The sequence below is a fragment of the Ammodytes marinus genome (genome assembly GCF_949987685.1).
Source record: "Ammodytes marinus genome assembly, chromosome: 6".
NCBI classification, from domain to species: domain Eukaryota; kingdom Metazoa; phylum Chordata; class Actinopteri; order Uranoscopiformes; family Ammodytidae; genus Ammodytes; species Ammodytes marinus.
The window spans coordinates 27,625,926-27,644,024 of record NC_137235.1 but is presented as its reverse complement, the minus strand read 5'-3'; the positions used below and the strand labels follow the sequence as shown (position 1 = coordinate 27,644,024).

At 40.6% G+C, this 18,099-nt stretch overlaps 1 protein-coding gene across 1 annotated transcript; it reads left to right on the top strand.

The window, feature by feature from the left end:
- Window positions 1-382: 382 nt before the first annotated feature.
- On the top strand, window positions 383-15,928 carry ppp1r12c (protein phosphatase 1, regulatory subunit 12C). Its single transcript, XM_080030155.1, has 20 exons — window positions 383-738; window positions 2,260-2,434; window positions 3,327-3,457; window positions 4,146-4,264; window positions 4,743-4,902; window positions 5,081-5,225; window positions 5,500-5,574; window positions 5,681-5,745; window positions 6,010-6,122; window positions 6,226-6,293; window positions 7,037-7,167; window positions 7,294-7,381; window positions 8,498-8,585; window positions 10,330-10,445; window positions 10,741-10,793; window positions 11,240-11,279; window positions 11,654-11,758; window positions 12,555-12,605; window positions 12,929-12,979; window positions 14,218-15,928. Exons 1-20 carry the CDS (start codon window positions 533-535, stop codon window positions 14,302-14,304), a joined length of 2,067 nt encoding a protein of 688 aa, XP_079886281.1. The 5' UTR covers window positions 383-532; the 3' UTR covers window positions 14,305-15,928.
- The last annotated feature ends 2,171 nt before the right edge of the window (window positions 15,929-18,099 follow it).

The following is an 18,099-nucleotide window of genomic DNA, read 5'->3' as shown; positions in this document are numbered from 1 at the left end:
TGTGTGTGTGTGTGTGTGTGTGTGTGTGTGTGTGTGTGTGCTGTAAGAATCTTGTGTCAATACACAGCCTAGGCTCTGTAAACTGGCATGTTGGCAGCTAGGTGCTATAAAAGGTGCCAGAAAATGTTTCCAACCGTCCTAGTGGTCCTATAAATTTCTGAATAAGTATTGGAAGATATATTTGACTTGATTGTGGTCCATATTTAAACACAAAGCTTGCCATAGACTCAGAAGAAGCACAATAACAGGAAGTGTGTGTGAACAAAAGCCAGGCGTTGGGCCAGTGGAGTGTTTCCCCTCTGGGCTCTACTACTGAACAGCGCCACACCGCTGACGTCACACAAACAAGCCTGAGCAGCTTTGCGCGCGCGCCCGTCGCCAACACGAACACAGGCTGAGGGCTTCCTCCTCCACATCCAAGAGCCACAGCAAAGAACCAGGAAGTGAAAGTGTACACATGGAGGGTGTGTCTTTCCCTGCCTGCCCCATTGAATTTTCCATTTTTAAAAACACAGTCCACCTCGGATAAAGAATGGGGGACTCGGCGAGGACCAGGCGGCGGGAGCAGTTGAAGCGCTGGGCCGAGTCCTGCACCAACAAAGCGTCGGCCGTGCCCCGGCGGAGGTGGCGGGGCGACGCCGAAAACGGAGCGAGGAAGCCGGAGGCCGAGCACTGCGACCCGCCGAGCGAGCAGCTAAGCTCTGAAGGAAGATATGAAAGCCCTCTATTCAAACGACGGTAAGGAGACGTCTCCAGTCATACGGGTTTGTACAATAAACAAGCTAACAGCTACAGCTCAGCCTCAACATCTGAAGGTATGCCAAAAGAGGAATGTAGTGCGTGGGCTTGAACAGAGGGGTGGACAACATCTCAGAAACATCTTCGCATAATACATTACACTGACCTTCGAGCTGTTGAATAACGTTTACCTTTGAATGAAGTTCAAACGGTTCCGTTTTTGGCTGAAACTGTCATTAGTCAATTGTCATTTCTTAGGCCACAACTTTGTTATGTTTGTGTTAGCTAGCTAGCACACCTACTATCAGTCTTGGTGAGGGTCTACTTGTCCACTAGCCCTGAGACTGTATTTGTATCTGGTTCTATTTGCTAATTCACTGTCCACCTATTGTCATCATATCATGGTTCTTCTGGGACTGACATAGTACAACGTGTTGCAGTGACCATATTTGTTCCATATTTGTACCCACAGTAGGTGCTATCAATTGCAGGTCTTCTTAACACAAATGCTATGCTAATGTTAATAGTATAAATGCTGGTGGAAAAAACATCCAACATTACACACATTAGCAAAGATTTGTCACGAGTAGACCCTCACTGACACTGAGGAACATTAGTGTGACAACATAAAAGGCTTCAGTTTGGCTTCAGAAAATACCATGTTAGAAAACTTACAAGAGTTTGTTATTTGCAATAAATCAATCACGAAGACCAAAAATAAAAAAAACACATCCATGAACTGATCCTACAGCAAGTAGAGCCTGTGAATTCAAAGCCTGGTCCACCTGACTGTATGTCTTTCCGTAGATGTACAAACACATCAGAGAGCCACACTGTTGCTCTTGGTGACATGTTTCTTTAGTAACATGACCAGTGAGGTTTATTTTGAGTTGCTCCCACATACACTGTCCTGCTGCGTTAAACAATCACCAGCATACCAAATCCGCTTCTGGCGTTAGTTCCCAAGAGATACATCATTCATACCTGTGTGGGTATTATTTGCAAAAATCCACAGTGCCCACTGCTATTTGAGGAAATTAAAGGTGGAGTCAGTGATTCTGGAGAACGCTTGTTGTAACAATCAGGGAATATCGTCTCCTCACGTTCCAATACCTGTCCATACTGTGTGTTCTCTAAAAATCTAGTGTAAATAAATACACAGCCTAGGCACTGTATACTGGTATATAAACAAAGGGTTTGTAAGCAAAGGGAGGGACCCACCGTAGCTAGCAACATGCCTGTTTACGGAGCCAAGGCTGTGTATTAACACTACACCATATTATTTTTCAGAGCACACACACAGTACGGACAGGCAGGAGATATTCACTGATTTTGACAAAAAGTAGCCTTACTGGCTAACAACCTCTGTGTGGTAAAGATGTTTTATTTTTTTTTATTTTTTGGGATTGAAACAAACTAGTGATACAAGGCAGTGGCACGTTCTATCTTTTTAAATTGTCAAAGCAACTGTACCAGCTAAGCAGTGAAGTCATCCAGCTGCCTGTATTTGTCTGTCTTAAGGAAGCGGGTGAGGTTTGACCGAGCCGCAGAGTTCCTGGCGGCCTGTGCCAGCGGGGACACGGAGGAGGCCAGGATGATGCTGAAGGAGGCCAGAGAACTCAAGATGAGCAAAGGGGACGACGTGGAAGAGATAGTCAACTGTTCCAATGCAGACGGGATCACTGCTCTCCACCAGGTGAGGCACTTCTCCTTCATACACTTTGAATTAAGTTAGCAGTTGATGCCAAGTAAGTAGGGCTGGGTATCGTTATAAAATGTCCAATATAGACAAAAATACGGATACCTTGACTTAGATACCAGTTCCTGAACGCTACCTTTTTGGTCTTATGCTTGAGCTCCTTTGCATTTTACATAATATCTATAAATTAAACTTTAAATAAGGTGAAATTGAACTAACAGCCTTCAGATTGCCACAAATGCCTGAACTCCCGAGCCACTGTCTGCAGCTCTAACAAAATATACCAGCATAAAGTAAACATGACTATGAATCAATGTAAATAGTTTGCTGTGCAAAATGAAAAGGTCTAAGTCGTAATGAATTATTATTATGAATTGTTTATTTGTGTGTCAAAATGGTACAAATATACAAGTAACAAATCAACACAAGTGAGGCTCACTAATACTGTGTAACCCAGGTTGTGACCTAATGTACATTTTTCCTGGATGCTCCGGCAGAGCCAATCAACAGCACTTTTACATCCTGGGACATCGAGCATGCTGCATGCCTATTGGCTCACTGACGTTTATGAGATATATTATATAACCTCTAAGGTATTGACGTTTGGTATTATACTAGAAGGCATTTTGGTCAGTGCCAAAAACATATCGAAAGCTGATACCCAACCCTAGTGCCAAGTTGAATGAGGAACATTGCATGTGCTAAATGACTTGTGTATTCTTCTATACGTTCAACGTTATTGGGCCCCCTCCCTTCATTTGGGGTTCGCCATTTCACGAATCCTGCATTGACATTAAGTGTATCATAAAATGATTCCTCAATGATAAGATGATGACGTGTGAATGAAGCTAAACTAAAACATTATTTTGTTTTCCTTTGTTCTTCCCAGGCCTGCATAGACGGCAGCATGGAGATGGTGTCCTTCCTGGTGGAGCACGGCACCGACGTCAACCAGGTGGACAGTGAGGGATGGACGCCGCTGCACGTGGCCGCCTCCTGTGGCTACCCTGACATAGCAGAGTGGGTAGAATATAGATGTCTCTACGGTTAACAGAATAAAGCAGTGTAACAGCTGTGTTGTACAGTACTCTTTTGCCACTGTGGAGACTTCAGAATGCATGCCTGCCAGAGTATTTCTGAATTTCGACAATACTAACATTGTTGTCGTGGTTGGCAGGACAACAAGTCGGCCAAAGCACGAGTGGGCTTGCTGGCACTCAAACGATTTAACAATTGATGCTTTTTTTCCCCTTGTCTAAGAATAGTGGCATTTTTGTTTGTGCATTAAACATTGACTGTATTGGCATCCCAAACACGGAAAAATATGTTAAGATTAATTTTGCTCTGTCCTAGTGTAGACTTAAAAGGTGCACTTTGCAGTTTCAAGGGACGTGGATTTGTTTACATTTGCAGAGCCCACAGTTATTCAACAAAACATATTTACTCTACATGTAATTCTTAGTATTCAATAATCTATCATTATAAATCAAAATTCATTATTTTGAGGTACCTGGAACCTCAAACCGTAGGGCTAGAATATGTTCATAAACATAACTGTGGTCCCTGCTGCTCTAAACGATGTCATGAGAATATAACTTAGAAAAAATCTTCACTTCCCTGACACAAAGTTACAGAGTGCGCCTTTAATAAACCTTTTCTGCATTTAAATCTATTCTCACTCCAGTCCATGTGTTTTTTTTTTCTTCAGTTTCCTTTTGCAGCAAGGCGCGTCTCTCTCTGCTGTGAACTGTGATGGGGACGTTCCCCTGGACATTGCTCTAGATGAAACCACTGAGTCTCTTCTTCTGGAATACACTGTGAGACTGGGTGAGTGCTGTTCTTTCACTAAACAGCCCTTTCAGTAGGGAATTGCATCATTTTTTTGGGCTAAATGATGGGCAAATGTGTGTGAGTTTATTTCCAGAGCATGTACTGTTTGCCCCCTAAAGTCTAGTTGGTTTGACCAGTGTGAATGCTCCGTTCTGTACTCAAACACGGTACATTTCCTCTGCTCCGACACAGTTGGTAGAGGTGTGCCTGGGCACGGGACAGATGCTAATGAGCCGACACAAGCATGTGCATAGACGGCTATTCTGACGTCAAATTATATGAGACTGTTCCCCAGTGATCCAGTACGTCCATACAGACATTTAAAAAAACAAATCGGGGGCAGTCGTGCTCAGGCATGGTATGGGGCAACTTGGCTTATGTTAGTGCGAGTGTGCCCTGACTGGCTTTAGTGGAATGGACCCTGGATGTGTGTGCCTTATGTGTGCATGGATTTCACATATTTATTTGTGTCCAGGCGTGGACTTGGAAGCAGCAAAGTCACTGGAGGAGGAGCAGATGATGACAGACGCCCGGAGCTGGCTCAATGAGGGTCCACCTCCTGATGTACGACACCCCAGGACCGGGGCCAGCCCACTGCATGTGGCTGCTGCCAAGGGTTACCTAGAGGCCCTCAAGTAAGCCTTGCTTGATTGTATACTTTTTTTTTCTATTTTCTTATTCAAGATTCTCTATAATTAGTCTTATGCATGTCTGATGCAGTTGTGCTGTTGTCACCTTGCTGTTGCGGTCTGAGTGAGAGAAGAGCGCTATATAAATAAAATGTATTATTATTATTATTATTGTGTTGTTCAGGATACTGTGTCAGTGTGGACTGGATGTGTCGGCTATAGACTTTGATGGCTGGACGCCTCTCCACGCAGCAGCACACTGGGGTCAGGGGGAGGCCTGTCGCATTTTGGCCGATCAGCTGTGCAATATGGAGCTCCGAAGCAACGCGGTGAGGCTCACAAACACTCCCTTCTTATTACATCATACTTCTGACAATTAGATATACTATTATGATTAACATGTTCTTTCATTTAAAGGATAAACAATTTATTCTTGCGGTTCTGGGTTTTGTACCTTTATGGTTGAATGCACGCATTGGAAGTCGCTTTGGATAAATTATGTAATTTAAGATTTAGACAGAATATGTTTTGTAAACACCCTGTTTTGAATCTTAGTTTTCAATTTTCATACTTAATTGTAGTCTTGTTGTGTCCTCTTGGTAGGGTCAGACCCCGTTTGATGTCGCTGATGAAAGTGTTGAGGAGCTCCTGGAGGAGTTAGCACAGAAGCAGAAAAATGTAAGAACTGGTTTGGGTTTACCTGCTACTGTAGTCATTTACTTTATGTGATTTAGAGGATGACTGATTGCTCTCCTTCTCTCCCCCGTGGTGTTATGATGAACAGTCAATATTGGACAAGCAAAACCAACCAGGCGTCATCGCTGCAACGGCACAAAGCAAAAAGCGGAGGTTAGTATCCATCTCCAACTAACCCTGAATTACACATTACATTCTTCCAATAAAATGTGTATTATTCCTTCCAGGTTTCTCTGAAATTGGAAGATACCTTACTCCAATTAACACCTCTATATACAGTTTAACCGAAAAAGAACCGATTCTGGACAGATTTTCATACTACCTTCTTTCATTGTGACAAATAGCAAGAAGAGAGGTGCCATGTCATCAGGTTTAAAATGTTACAAACGTCCGTCTCTTTTTTTCCATGTCTTCCAGGACCTCAGTGTGCAGGATGAGCAGCAAAGAAAAGATGAACGTCCAGGACCAGTCTAAAGAGAGAGGGGTTTCAGGAGGCCTGGACCTGAGTGAAGAGAAAGAGAGTAGTCCCGGTAAACGCCTCAGTGTTGACAGTTTGACTGGAACTACTACATACTATTCAAATCTGTGTCATTGTGCTAATCCAAAAGATGCCGGTTCTTTTTTTCCCCACAGAAAGCTCCACTGTGTCCAGTCCAGACGCTGACAGTGGGACCACGCCCTCAGTTAGCCCAGCAGACAAGGTATATATGGATGGAAAAATCTAAATTTGATAAAACATCTTTGACATTAAACCAAAAAAAGCATTAATGCTCACCTGATATACACGAGTCAATGTGACTAATGAAAGCTAACTTGATAATTAAGGCAATCATTTATCTTTTGCTAATTGTAGAAAATTGCAAATATTGAATTGATGTTCATCATAACAGTGCATTACTGGCTCTGAACATTTACGACATTGTACATGACCTGATCTGATTTGCTCCAGCAAAGATGATGTCCTTACAACTCAATTAAAGTGGTAAAGACATTTTTTTAAAGAATAAATCATTCATTGCTGTTGCGTATGTACTCAGTTGTTGTTTGGGATGAGATTAAGAGTTTTCTTTATAATTTATTTTTTTAATTTACATATTTTCTTTAAATCCAATAGTTTTCTTACACATATGATTCTAAGAATGATCAAGAACAACACTATACATATCAGGAATTATGGAAAAAAAATGCCAGAATGACTAGTGTGAGTGCAATTCCAAAACCAACAATTACAAACAATTCGGAAGTCTGTGTATGTATTTCTATTGGAATGCTCTCATCAGTTTACACATGCACACACAACCTGCATTTAAATTGACATGTAAGACACACCACTGACATATGTTGAAACTCCAGGTGCAAAGGCCTTTGGAACGGATTAAAGCATGTCAACTAAAAAGCCTTATGTCTATACTTCTAAATGACATATTCCCCCCACATGGTTCAGACACCGGAGGAGAAAGATGAGGAGGAAAAGGAGCAGGACAAGGCCAACCGCACAGCCAGAGTCCAACCCACTCCACAGACCAGGGAGGCCACCGCCGAGAGCCCCAACACTCCTAATGCTGACCGCCGCAAGTAAGACACAAACGCTGGTTTAAAACAGGAGCGCAACAAGTATTTGAATTCAGCACCAGTTCATGTTTGAGTCTTTGCTGTATGTGTTATACCGTATTTAGTTTGTGTGGATGTCGATGTGTTCAGGTTCCAGGCTCCAGTCAGAGACGAAGAGTCTGAGTCTCAGAGGAAAGCTCGCTCTCGGCTGATGAGACAGTCCCGCCGCTCCACACAGGTACTGCTGATGGGGATGGTTTTTTTTTCATTTTACAATACTACTGGTCCTATCCATTCCCTTATTGCCTTTTTTTATTACTGTAAACAAAACGAAAGTAGAACCGGAGTTTTGTTTCTACAGCAGCAATGTTTATGTTGTATACACAGCATTCCTCTGAAGAAAATCTAAAAAGAATGTATACCAAAACATTGTGTCAATTGTAGTTGCTGCAGCCTCTCGGCTTTTGCCCCCACCCCATTGAGTTTTTGAGATTGAGAGAGTGTATCTATTACTTATTTATTATTTAGTTGCGTTTCCACGGTTAAATGTTGGAAAGGGTACCAAAATATGTGAACCATGTTGTACCTATTTGTGTCACCCTTTCGTTGTGGTACCAAGCCGTCCCAAAAAGATGGAGCTACACACTGCAGTCCGTTGATTGGTCGACAGAATAGAGATAAACCTCCGTGTGTAATCGCCTTGGCACGAGTGAATCTTTGGTTGAGAGAAAAATATGGGCGTGCAGCTATTTGTTCAATCTCTGGTGTTCTTCCTCTTCATTGTATTTATTGGCAGGCCTTGAAAAAACAATGCACCCAAAGTAAGATACGATATTTTGTATTTTTTTGGTTTCCCCTTTTGCATTTAATCAACATAAAAAATCGTTCCCTGTATCAAAATTCACACCATGAGACCACAACATTACGATGCCTGACCAGTCATTTACATAGATATTCAAACATATGACTTCTTAAAAAAAAAAGAAAAAAAAAACATGTCACCTTTTCTTGACTGGTTTGACAAGCTCTCTAATGTGTGTTAGCACTGCAGGCGCTGTTTTTTTTCCCCCCCAAACATTTGAGCAAACAGATTAGCATGTGATAATACAGGAGGACCGCTTACCTGCCTGAACACAGTTAGGAATGGAGTGAATCATTTTCTTTGAGTAACGATGTTGTTAACCGGATTTAAATTCTGCACCCAGACTTAAGGAACAGATCAAGTGCTTCATCAATTGCATTGTTCACTCACAATGGAGAAGTGGCACATTTTCACCCAGAAACTGTTGTTCTGAATGCATGGTAACGAAAGACTCTGATTGGTTCTTGTGTTTCCCCCTCTTTGCTGATACAGGGTGTCACTCTGACCGACCTGAAAGAAGCAGAGAATCGAAACATCCAGCCCGTCAGCCCCATTGTAACTGTGACGCCTGCTGAAAGGGGTGAGTGAGCGGGGGAGGAAGGGCTACAAAAGTCACCACTCTTTCCTCTGTTGATGGAGCGGCTGTATAGGACAAGTGTCTAAACAATTCCTTGTAATAAGTTTAGGTGGAAAACAAAACCATGTTTCCTTACGAAGCATTGTCACTGTGCTATTCATACTACTAATTTTTTTTTTTTTTATGTTTCGCTTAGTACATACCTGACTTAGAATTCTTGGTTGCCACATGTAAGGGATCCTTATCAAAAATGATAAAAAAAAAAGATTACAGGGGCCTGTTTTCCAGTCACACCATGTAGGTGGAGTCTCACTTCTGTTTACTGTAATACAAGATCTACAAATAAGAAAATGATGTAGATATTGGGTGGCGTGCTCTTCAGGAAATGAGGTTTTTTCACACTTGGGCTACTTCTGCATGTGCTCGTTTTGTGGTGGGGTTTTATACGTCTTGAAAGGACACAACTCCCTCACTCCACCCTTGTTTTCTGTGCTGGTAAACATATCTGACTGACACCATCATGTTTAGATAAATCGGCCTGTTGAACCCAATAATTCCATCAGGCCAGTTATTAAACTGGAACAAGCTGAAAAAAGGTAAATGCCCAAAACAGCTTTTTGTTAGTGTTAAAAGGTGGAGTCAGCAATTCTGGAGAATGCTTGTTGTCACACTCACCTTCTGTGAGAATCAGTGAATATCTCCTCACGATCCGCTACCTGTCAATCCTGTGAGTAAGCTGAAAACAAAATACTTAGCCGAGGCTCTGTAAACTGTTATGTAAACAAAGGCTATGTAACCATCGGACCCACCATAGCCAGCAACATGCCCGTTTACAGGCTGTGTATTATCGCTGGATTTTTTTTCTTCAGTGCCCACACAGTACGCACAGGAGCTGGATCGTGAGGAGATATTCACAGATTTTTACGAAAATAAATAAATAAAATAGCTGACTGAATCGTTGATGCTGCAACTTACACTAGAGGACTTTTAAAAGACTTTGAAAAGACTGAAGACTAAAACCCTCTTACATCTAAAGACAATCAACTCACACCTGAAGACAACTAGTCATTAGTTTTCAGTCACAAACTGAGATTTTGAAAAGAAAGGGGGTCTCATATTGCAAGACTACAACTAGATTCCTTTTGAGATTAATATTATTTCCACAAACGCGATAGTGATTATTTAATTAAAAAAAGGTTCATTCAATATTCTGAGCGGGGGACTTCCTTTAGTTATTTGACCATCTTTATTTGCTGATCTCGTCCCCCAATAACTTTAACTCCTAACCCTGTATTTGACGGTAAAGTGTTAAGGTTGATCGGCTGTCAGCCTGGTTCTCCAGCCGAGGCTTCAAGGAAAAAGTGTCCGAAATAAGTCCCTGCACAGGCGGACACAGGTTGCGACTAATGCCGCTCCTCCTGCGTCGTGCTTGGTGCATGCGAGAGTGTGACAGTGTTTACGTCATTTCGCTTGAGCCAACCCCTTAAGACTAACGATAATATCAAACATGTTTGATAATGTCGGAACGTCAAGACGGGGAGAAGACTGGCTGAAATCGGGTCGGAAGACCACCTTACAGATTATGTGCGTGCGCCACAACTCCAGCACGACTTCTGTGATTTCAGTCCGACATTTGAAGATGGTCTGCGACTGTCAAATCGCGTGAAAAGTCGTGTAGTGTAAGCCCAGCATTAGATGTTTTTCTCAATCCAAAGCCCTTCAGACGTGTTTTTCCTGTGTGTTGTAGATACAGACCCGGTGAAGTTGGTGGAGGTGGATGGAGAGAAGCGTCTGGGAGTGAAGGAGAGGAGGAGAGGGAGGAAGGAGAGACGCTCCACTGGGATCGTTCAGCCCGGTGCAGAGGTAAAAAACATTGGCCCTGAATTGAACTACCGGGTTGAATCTAACTGCCAGTTGGATTCAGGGGGATCTGGGGTTGTGCTTATCACAGGTGGAGGTAGTGCTAAGTTAATGGTAATGAGGGGGCATGGTTAAGAAATCTGACTAGTTTTTGAATACAGGTTTTCAGAAAGAACATGACTCGTATTGAAAAAACAGAGAAATCGCATTTTGGGCACACCGCCAAGTTTTTCAAAAGACGATCATTTTGCGGACTGGAAGCTGTGATGACAACTGACCATGCTCTTCTGTGTTTCAGAATGAAGACGAGGATGCGGATTTGGACGACTCGTACAGTAACAGCACATCCAGGTGTGTTTGGTTTCAAGCCTTCACTTTTTTTCTTCAGTTTTTTTTCTGTAATTTTACACATTGCACGACGAGCAGCCACATCCAAACAGTATCTCTTGGTTTTGAACTTGTTTTGGATGTGAATGTGTTTCTATCTTTCTGTTCTGTCCTTTCAAAAAAAAAGAGAAATTAATTTGGATTTAATGGGTATGGATATGTTGAGACTTGTTATTTTTTCGAGGGCTAATATAATGGCTGCAGGGTGAGAAAATATTTTTTTCTCTGTGTGTGTGTGTGTGTGTGTGTGTGTGTGTGTGTGTGCACCTGCTGCTTTGTCCGTTGTAGGCACCATAATGTTAGTTTTATTTACATGACCAAAATGTACCTTTCCCGCTTTGTAAATGTATAGCACTGTGTTGGTGTGGAGGATTGTCTTTTAACTCTCTCTCCCTCTTGTGTCTCTACAGTGAGAGTCCACATGAAGATTCATCAGCTGATTACAGAACGGTACGTGTCCAAACCTCATTGAAGTCATTGACGATTTAAAAGCTCTCGCATTCGTGAAAAACCCGCCTGAGGTCTGAAAGATAGTTTTATGTAATATCTAGAATCTAGACCAGACAAACCAGGACAGGAATGACACCCAACGGGCTAGAGAGAAAAGGAACAAAACCTGTAGCAGCAACCCAACTATTTCCACCCACACATATGAAGCTATTGTCTTCAGGGTTTTGTATTCTGAAGCTCGTTTGTGTCTGTGTGTGTGTGTCTGTGTGTGTGTGTGTGTGTGTGTGTGTGTGTGTGTGTGTGTGTGTGTGTGTGTGTGTGTGTGTGTGTGTGTGTGTGTGTGTGTGTGTGTGTGTGTGTGTGTGTTCATCTAGCTGTACTTCAAGGAGCTGCAGGACAACATGTCTCTGAAGGAGAAGCTGCAGGAGATGGAGCTGATGCTCAGTCAAAACAAAGTGGAGCTGGAGCGGCTCAAACAGGTTGGGCAGGTTTTACTCCTTTGTTTGTGTGTGTGTACGTGTTTGTGTGTTACATGATCAACAGACGGATGCTGTGTGGGTGCTGACGTTTCTCTGACTCAGACATAAATACTATAGAAGACCGTGTGAAACTAGAACATCCCAAAGCAACTTTTGATGAACTTTTAAATGTTTATAAAACAGTCTCATTATCCTCTGATGAGTGATTATAAGCAAGACCATTAGAAAAAGCAATGCTATTTGTATATAGTTATTATTAATACCTTTGGAAGGGTCCGGTCTCCTAGGAACTTTTATAAATGGTTTCACAGCAGGCAGACAGGATCCTCCTGTGTTTATGAACTGTACTAAATCAACCTTTACTTTTCTTCCCCATCATGATATTACCATCATTAATCTGACATAGTCACATATAAATAAATGTTCTCATTATGATGCATCATGCCGTCTCTTTCACTCGCTTCAAAAACAAATGCACACGAAGCCGGCGCACGCTAGCAAAAATCTTTAGAACAGAAGGCGCTGGTGTTGTAAAAACCCTACCATGTTTGGCCACAAGGGGGTGCTAGAATGAACAAAAACTGAAAGTTCCTCAGCCACTTAAACAAACACTGCAAGTTTGTAAACCAGAGCATCCAAAGGAAATATGATTACTCTATGTTTTTTAGCAGAGTGTGGTGGATATGTTAGTTTTCAAATAACAACAATAACTTCTGTTTCAGTTGTCCTTCACTGCAGCAGTTCAGCTCTTCTGTATGCAATGTGTCAATCAAAAACTGTGTTGTCTCTTTGGCAGAGTCAGGAGAGCAGCATACTCAGGCCGGCCCTGCTGGAACTGGAGAGATTTGTGAGTCTGCTTTTGATCTGTGTCTGTTCTTCCAGAAGCATATTTCCTCTTCTGCCTACAACAACACTAATATATACAGTACACATTATTCTGTGACAGACAAATGAAACACAACATTTATTTTCCATCCAAGAACACAAGATGTTTGTTTGAAAACTGATTAAGTGTGAAGAATGATGTTTCCGCTACATATACTTTCCATTTTCTAAGGCGTGATAAGATGTAAGACTTCAGAAGGACTACATGTAAACAGCTCTACTGTGTAGTCCAGTATGAATCCAAGGTGTCTGAAACATTCAAATATCTTCAACCTTCATTCACAGGAGAAGTTGTCCCTCCAGAGGAAAGCAGCTGAACTGGAGGATGAGCTGAAGGTACACATGTTCACTTCAACACTGATGACTTATTGTCCTGGTTTAACTTTACTGTAAACATGTGACGCTCTATTCACAAAGGTTATTGTGAGTGTAACAGTTGCACACAAAATGCTGCTTTGAGGTGGAGAAATAATTCGTATTGGATTTAATAGTATCAACTTACTGTCTATAAGGAAATATGAGCAAACAATTGATATTTAGTTCGAAAGCAGATTTTGATACACACCTGGAGCCAAAGCTATTGCTGACTCCGACACTGTTCAATAGTTCCATCACCTCCCCAAAATGTACTGTGGCCTATCTATGTTCGCCACCTTGATTATACATGTACACTTCAGCTAATACCTAATACCTTAAACAGGTTTTTAGCCTGATAAGTGCTCAGGTTTAATGTAGCCTACAGGGCGTTGCTGGTAATTTGCCTAGCTGTGGTTTAGAGGTTAAGATGGATTTAAACCTGTGTTGTTGTCTGGAGAAAAATTGTTACATGTTTCTCAACCCTACAACCTTCTTCAGGCTTATATTTAGCCTGTGGTTTACCCTAAACCTGTTTCCTGTGCCCGACGGCAATCACAATAATGCCACTAAAGGTCATTGTATGAAAGAGCTGCAGACGCTGCTGTACCAGGTTTTCACACAATTCAGACAAATACAATAATAATCTCCCATATTTCACCATGTGTGGTCAGACAAAGGCAACATTGACACATCTAATGTCATGGTATTACATCTAAAATGTTTCATAATAGACTGATTATGACAAACATCTTAATAATGCCTTCCTCTGTTCTTCTGAATCACCATAGTGAGGCAAACCTTTAAGATAACTTCATCATGTATCACACCTGTTCAGTGCTGCAGTCATTGAAGCCATTCTAAAAAAAAAAAGCTACCAAGCTAGTGAGATGCTAAGTGCAACAGCCCATTGAGTTTGGATAAATAGATGAGCTGCAGAGGACTGTAACTGTGTTGAAGGTGGAGTATGTGATTTGTGAGAGCGCGTGTTGTCAAAATCACTTTCTGTGAAAATAAATGAATATCCCTTAACGATCCACTACCTGTCCGTACTGTTCGGCTGAAAAGAAAATCCAATGCTCTGTAAACTCCGGTAGGCCCTCTTCGTTTACATACCTGTTTACAGAGCCTGTTATTAACACTGTACGTTTTTTTTAAGCGGAATGGCTGACTCCACTTTTAAAGCTACATACTCAAATATTTCCTGATTTTCTTCGTAGGTTCTTGGGGACCTCAGATCTGACAACCAGAGGCTGAAGGATGAGAACGCCGCCCTCATTCGAGTCATCAGCAAACTGTCTAGATGAACCTTCATAAAAACCTCCACGGGATCATACAAAAGTATTACATTCTTCATTTGCCCAACTCAGACGCCACAAACCAGGAGGGGAGACGACAGCATCCACAACCTGCACAGCACATTCAGCGCTAACTGGACCAGTGTATAGATTTCAGGGTTATAAGCCTGTGTTTGGGGCCTTTTTATGTTTTGGCAGATCTACTGTATAACAAGCTGAACTGCACCTCCTGTGGACTGTGCGGGACATTCCTGTTCACATCCACTTTTATATTGAGTTTTTATTGTATTTTTTGAACTGGAATATTTTAAAATGTGCTTTGCTCCTCGGATACTTTGTATACAATCTGTATCGGGAGACTTAAAGCCATGCACAGTGTGAGCTCACAGTAACGTTTTAGATATAGCTTTGTTGATCTCTGAAGAGGTCGACATAAGAAAAATGCCAGTCAGGTGTAGGGGATGGTTACTAGATAAAAGCATTTAAAAAAAAAAAGATTTCAATGTGCCAAAAACCAACCCTTCAATTTTTGCATGTTCTTTTGTGGTCAGTGTTGTTTCTCAGGACGAGTCTTGGGTCGATGCTTTCTGTTCTGGCTGACCGCTGTAAAAGGTGGACCAAAATGTGCATGCTCGCTTCTCCCTGCTCCTCTGAATGTATATTTAATATGTATATTTATGTACAGGGGCCGTCTGATGTTAAGGTGTAGCCGTGGTGCACCGTCTGCTGTAAAGAAAACAAGATGGAGAGTTGTGGGTGCTAATCATGGATGTTGGGTGCAGACCATGTTCAGAGGGATTTTTACAGAAAAAAAGTTTGTTACAAACGCCAGATCTTTCAAGAGGTTTAGGAGAACGCATGCTCTAGCCTTAGTACTGTGTTAGTCAGTAGCAATTTGACTCTGCCATTGTGATTGGACGCTCCTGAAAGCAACGACCCCCTAAGCTTAAGTATTTCACCCTGTGACGGACAGCTGTTCTTTTTAAAACAGACAGGCCAGATGGGTCAGCTCTTGAATGTTTACTCCAATTTTAAAGAAATAAATGTGCATGTCAAAATGTATTTTGATGATGTGCCTTTCGATATACATTTCTAAGTCCTATTTCTATTTTGCTTTGGTAAACATCCACTGTTAAGAATAAAATACAGTACGGGCATAAAGTATAAAGGCTCTGTTTGTATGTTTTACTGAATACTTTTTTATACATTATCTTTTGAGTTGCAAAACTGTATTTTTAACAGTACAACTATTATAGAAATTATTACAGCTACTATTATAGCTTATTATACATATGGGTGGATGACATACAGTGGAGGAATTAAGTATTTTATCCCTCACTGATTTTGTAAGTTTGCCCACTTACAGAGAAATGAACGGTCTATGATTCTAAAGTTAGGTTTATTTTAACACAGAATATCAAAAAGAAAATCCAGAAAATCACATAAAAAAAAATATATATATTTTGCATTTCATTGAGTGAAAAAAGTATTTGATCCCCTACAATTATAAAGAATTCTGGCTGCCACAGATTAGTCCTTGTGCTTTAAAAAAGTATTCTAATCTCAACTAGTTTCCTCTATAAAACACACCTGTCTCAACTTGTTACCTGTATAAAAGACACCTGTCCACAGAATCAATAAATAAAACTCCAACTCCATCATGGGCAAGACCAAAAAGCTGTCTTAGGACATCAGGGACAAGATTGTAGATCAAATATGCTGGTTTAATCACAATTCTTCATCTTATCTTTATTGAGATTCAGCATTTCCTTGTACAAAAACATTACATTTTGCATTATTTTTCTTAATCATCGCCCAATGTAAGACATTTGTCATACATTTTTGGTGTAATTTAGATTATTCCAATTCCATTATATCCTGTTATAAATCTAACAAAACTACTCGTCAGTATAGCTTATAGTATTTTCTATGTGTTCCAGTGAGATTTTATAATTAATCACTGAATAAATAAATTATAAAGCCTTTTTATCTTCATCATTTCTCAAAGTCACACCAAATGATATAGTCCCATCATTGAATGAACCACACCACATTTCAATAGATTTTCTATTAATAATTTGATATTTTGACACCATTCAAGTAGGTAGGTATTGGGGTTGAGTGAGTATCCAGTACTCAGAAGAACAACAGTAGTAATGTACAAGTAGTCGCCTTTTTTCATGTGATTATGGACCAAAAAAGTTAAAAAAAAATAAAAAGCATACATTTATATGAGTTGTAAGCTATAACATACAAGAATAACGTGTTAACTCAGGTGAATAATCATTGTACGTGTAAGAAAATACACTTTATATCATATAGTGTGACAAATGGAGCATATGGTGTGAGAGGAAAAGCCTGTCACAGTATATGATTTAGCGTCACACTATGATTTAGCGTCACACCAGATATGGAGTCACACCATATGCGGTTTCATGCATTTTCAGACCATTTTTTGCTATGTCATTTTATGATAGCATGCTATCAGCATTCCAACTGTAATCTGACAACATAGGCCTAGATATAAATGTAGTAATGACAAAAAAGGTATTTATCTTTGTCATTTATATGTAAAAAGTGTCACACTAAAAGACACTGAGAATTGGTACGGAATTGGGATTGCAGAAAATATTTGATTAATGCAAAAAATTACAACAGCCAGCATGCCTTGGGACCCTTCCTTGGTCCTTCTGAGATGTTTTCTGTACTTCCTGATCAAACAGGGAACTCTCCACCCAAAGATGTCCGAGCAATTACACATTTAAATATCACAATTTGGTGTCACACCATATGACATTGATTTCTCAGACAAAATCTAATTTATCATCATGGCTAATTCAAAATATTGTACCTGGACTTTGAAAAGAACTACCTCTCAAATAGACATCTGTAAGATCATTCTGTACTTTTGAGAAGATTTGCATTTGTTTTTCTTAGTTTTATTCAAGTTTAAAATGTGTGAAATGTGGTAGGGACAGTCACACCATATGAGCTTTTTCTAGTTTGGTTGAAAACTGTGAAAATGTGAGTGATGTAGCCTATAACATTAATGTTCAGTGTGTCTATGTAAAGCAACATGGTCTGAACCACGTAAGAATTTTTTTTGATACATTTTATTTTTTTAAATGTGTTGGACGCTTGGACACAAACAATGCCACATCACGTCATCCACCCATATCTCTTTATAGTCCGACAAGTAACGCAAAACGTAATTCAGCAAGGACACACACTGCCCACTAGAGGGCTCTGTAGTGCCGCTGTGTATGTTTAAACTGTAATGGTCCCACTCATTACATATCTGGGTTACAATTTAAGCTATTCGATAGCATTACACGTTTAAACAAAGTTAAGCAGAGTGATATCCTCACTTTCAGTCTAATGAGTCAAGCTCCCAACACTTCATTTCCCGTACCACAAGAGCATCTTTTTCACACAACTCCATCGTTAAGAGTAAATATTTTGATTTTTAATTTTTTTAAGGAAAGGGGTAGGATTAAATAAGTGTATACTTCTTCCTGCTCCTTTTCAGGCATATCTCAACAACACAGATCATTTTTTTTTTTTTGGTTTTTTTGTGAAAACATAATTTTTGTTTATTGTATTTCCATGCTTTTCATTTTGTTTTGTATGTGGATATGTCTGAAATAAACTAAATCAAATCAAGTCCCAAGTTGAGCAAAACCCTTTATTGACTGAGAAGAGCAATCACAAATGATGATAGAATATACAACCCCACCAGCATGCCAGCGTTTTCATAGAAACTGTACAATGTGAAGGGAGGAATGTATGGAGCGGGGGAAATAC

Bases quoted from the DNA above. Each gene is read 5' to 3' on its own strand.
- ppp1r12c (XM_080030155.1), top strand. From the start codon at position 533: ATGGGGGACTCGGCGAGGACCAGGCGGCGGGAGCAGTTGAAGCGCTGG. The intron at 5,575-5,680 runs GTAAGAACTGGT...TATGATGAACAG, and splicing joins TAGCACAGAAGCAGAAAAAT to TCAATATTGGACAAGCAAAA. The intron at 10,794-11,239 runs GTGTGTTTGGTT...GTGTCTCTACAG, and splicing joins TACAGTAACAGCACATCCAG to TGAGAGTCCACATGAAGATT.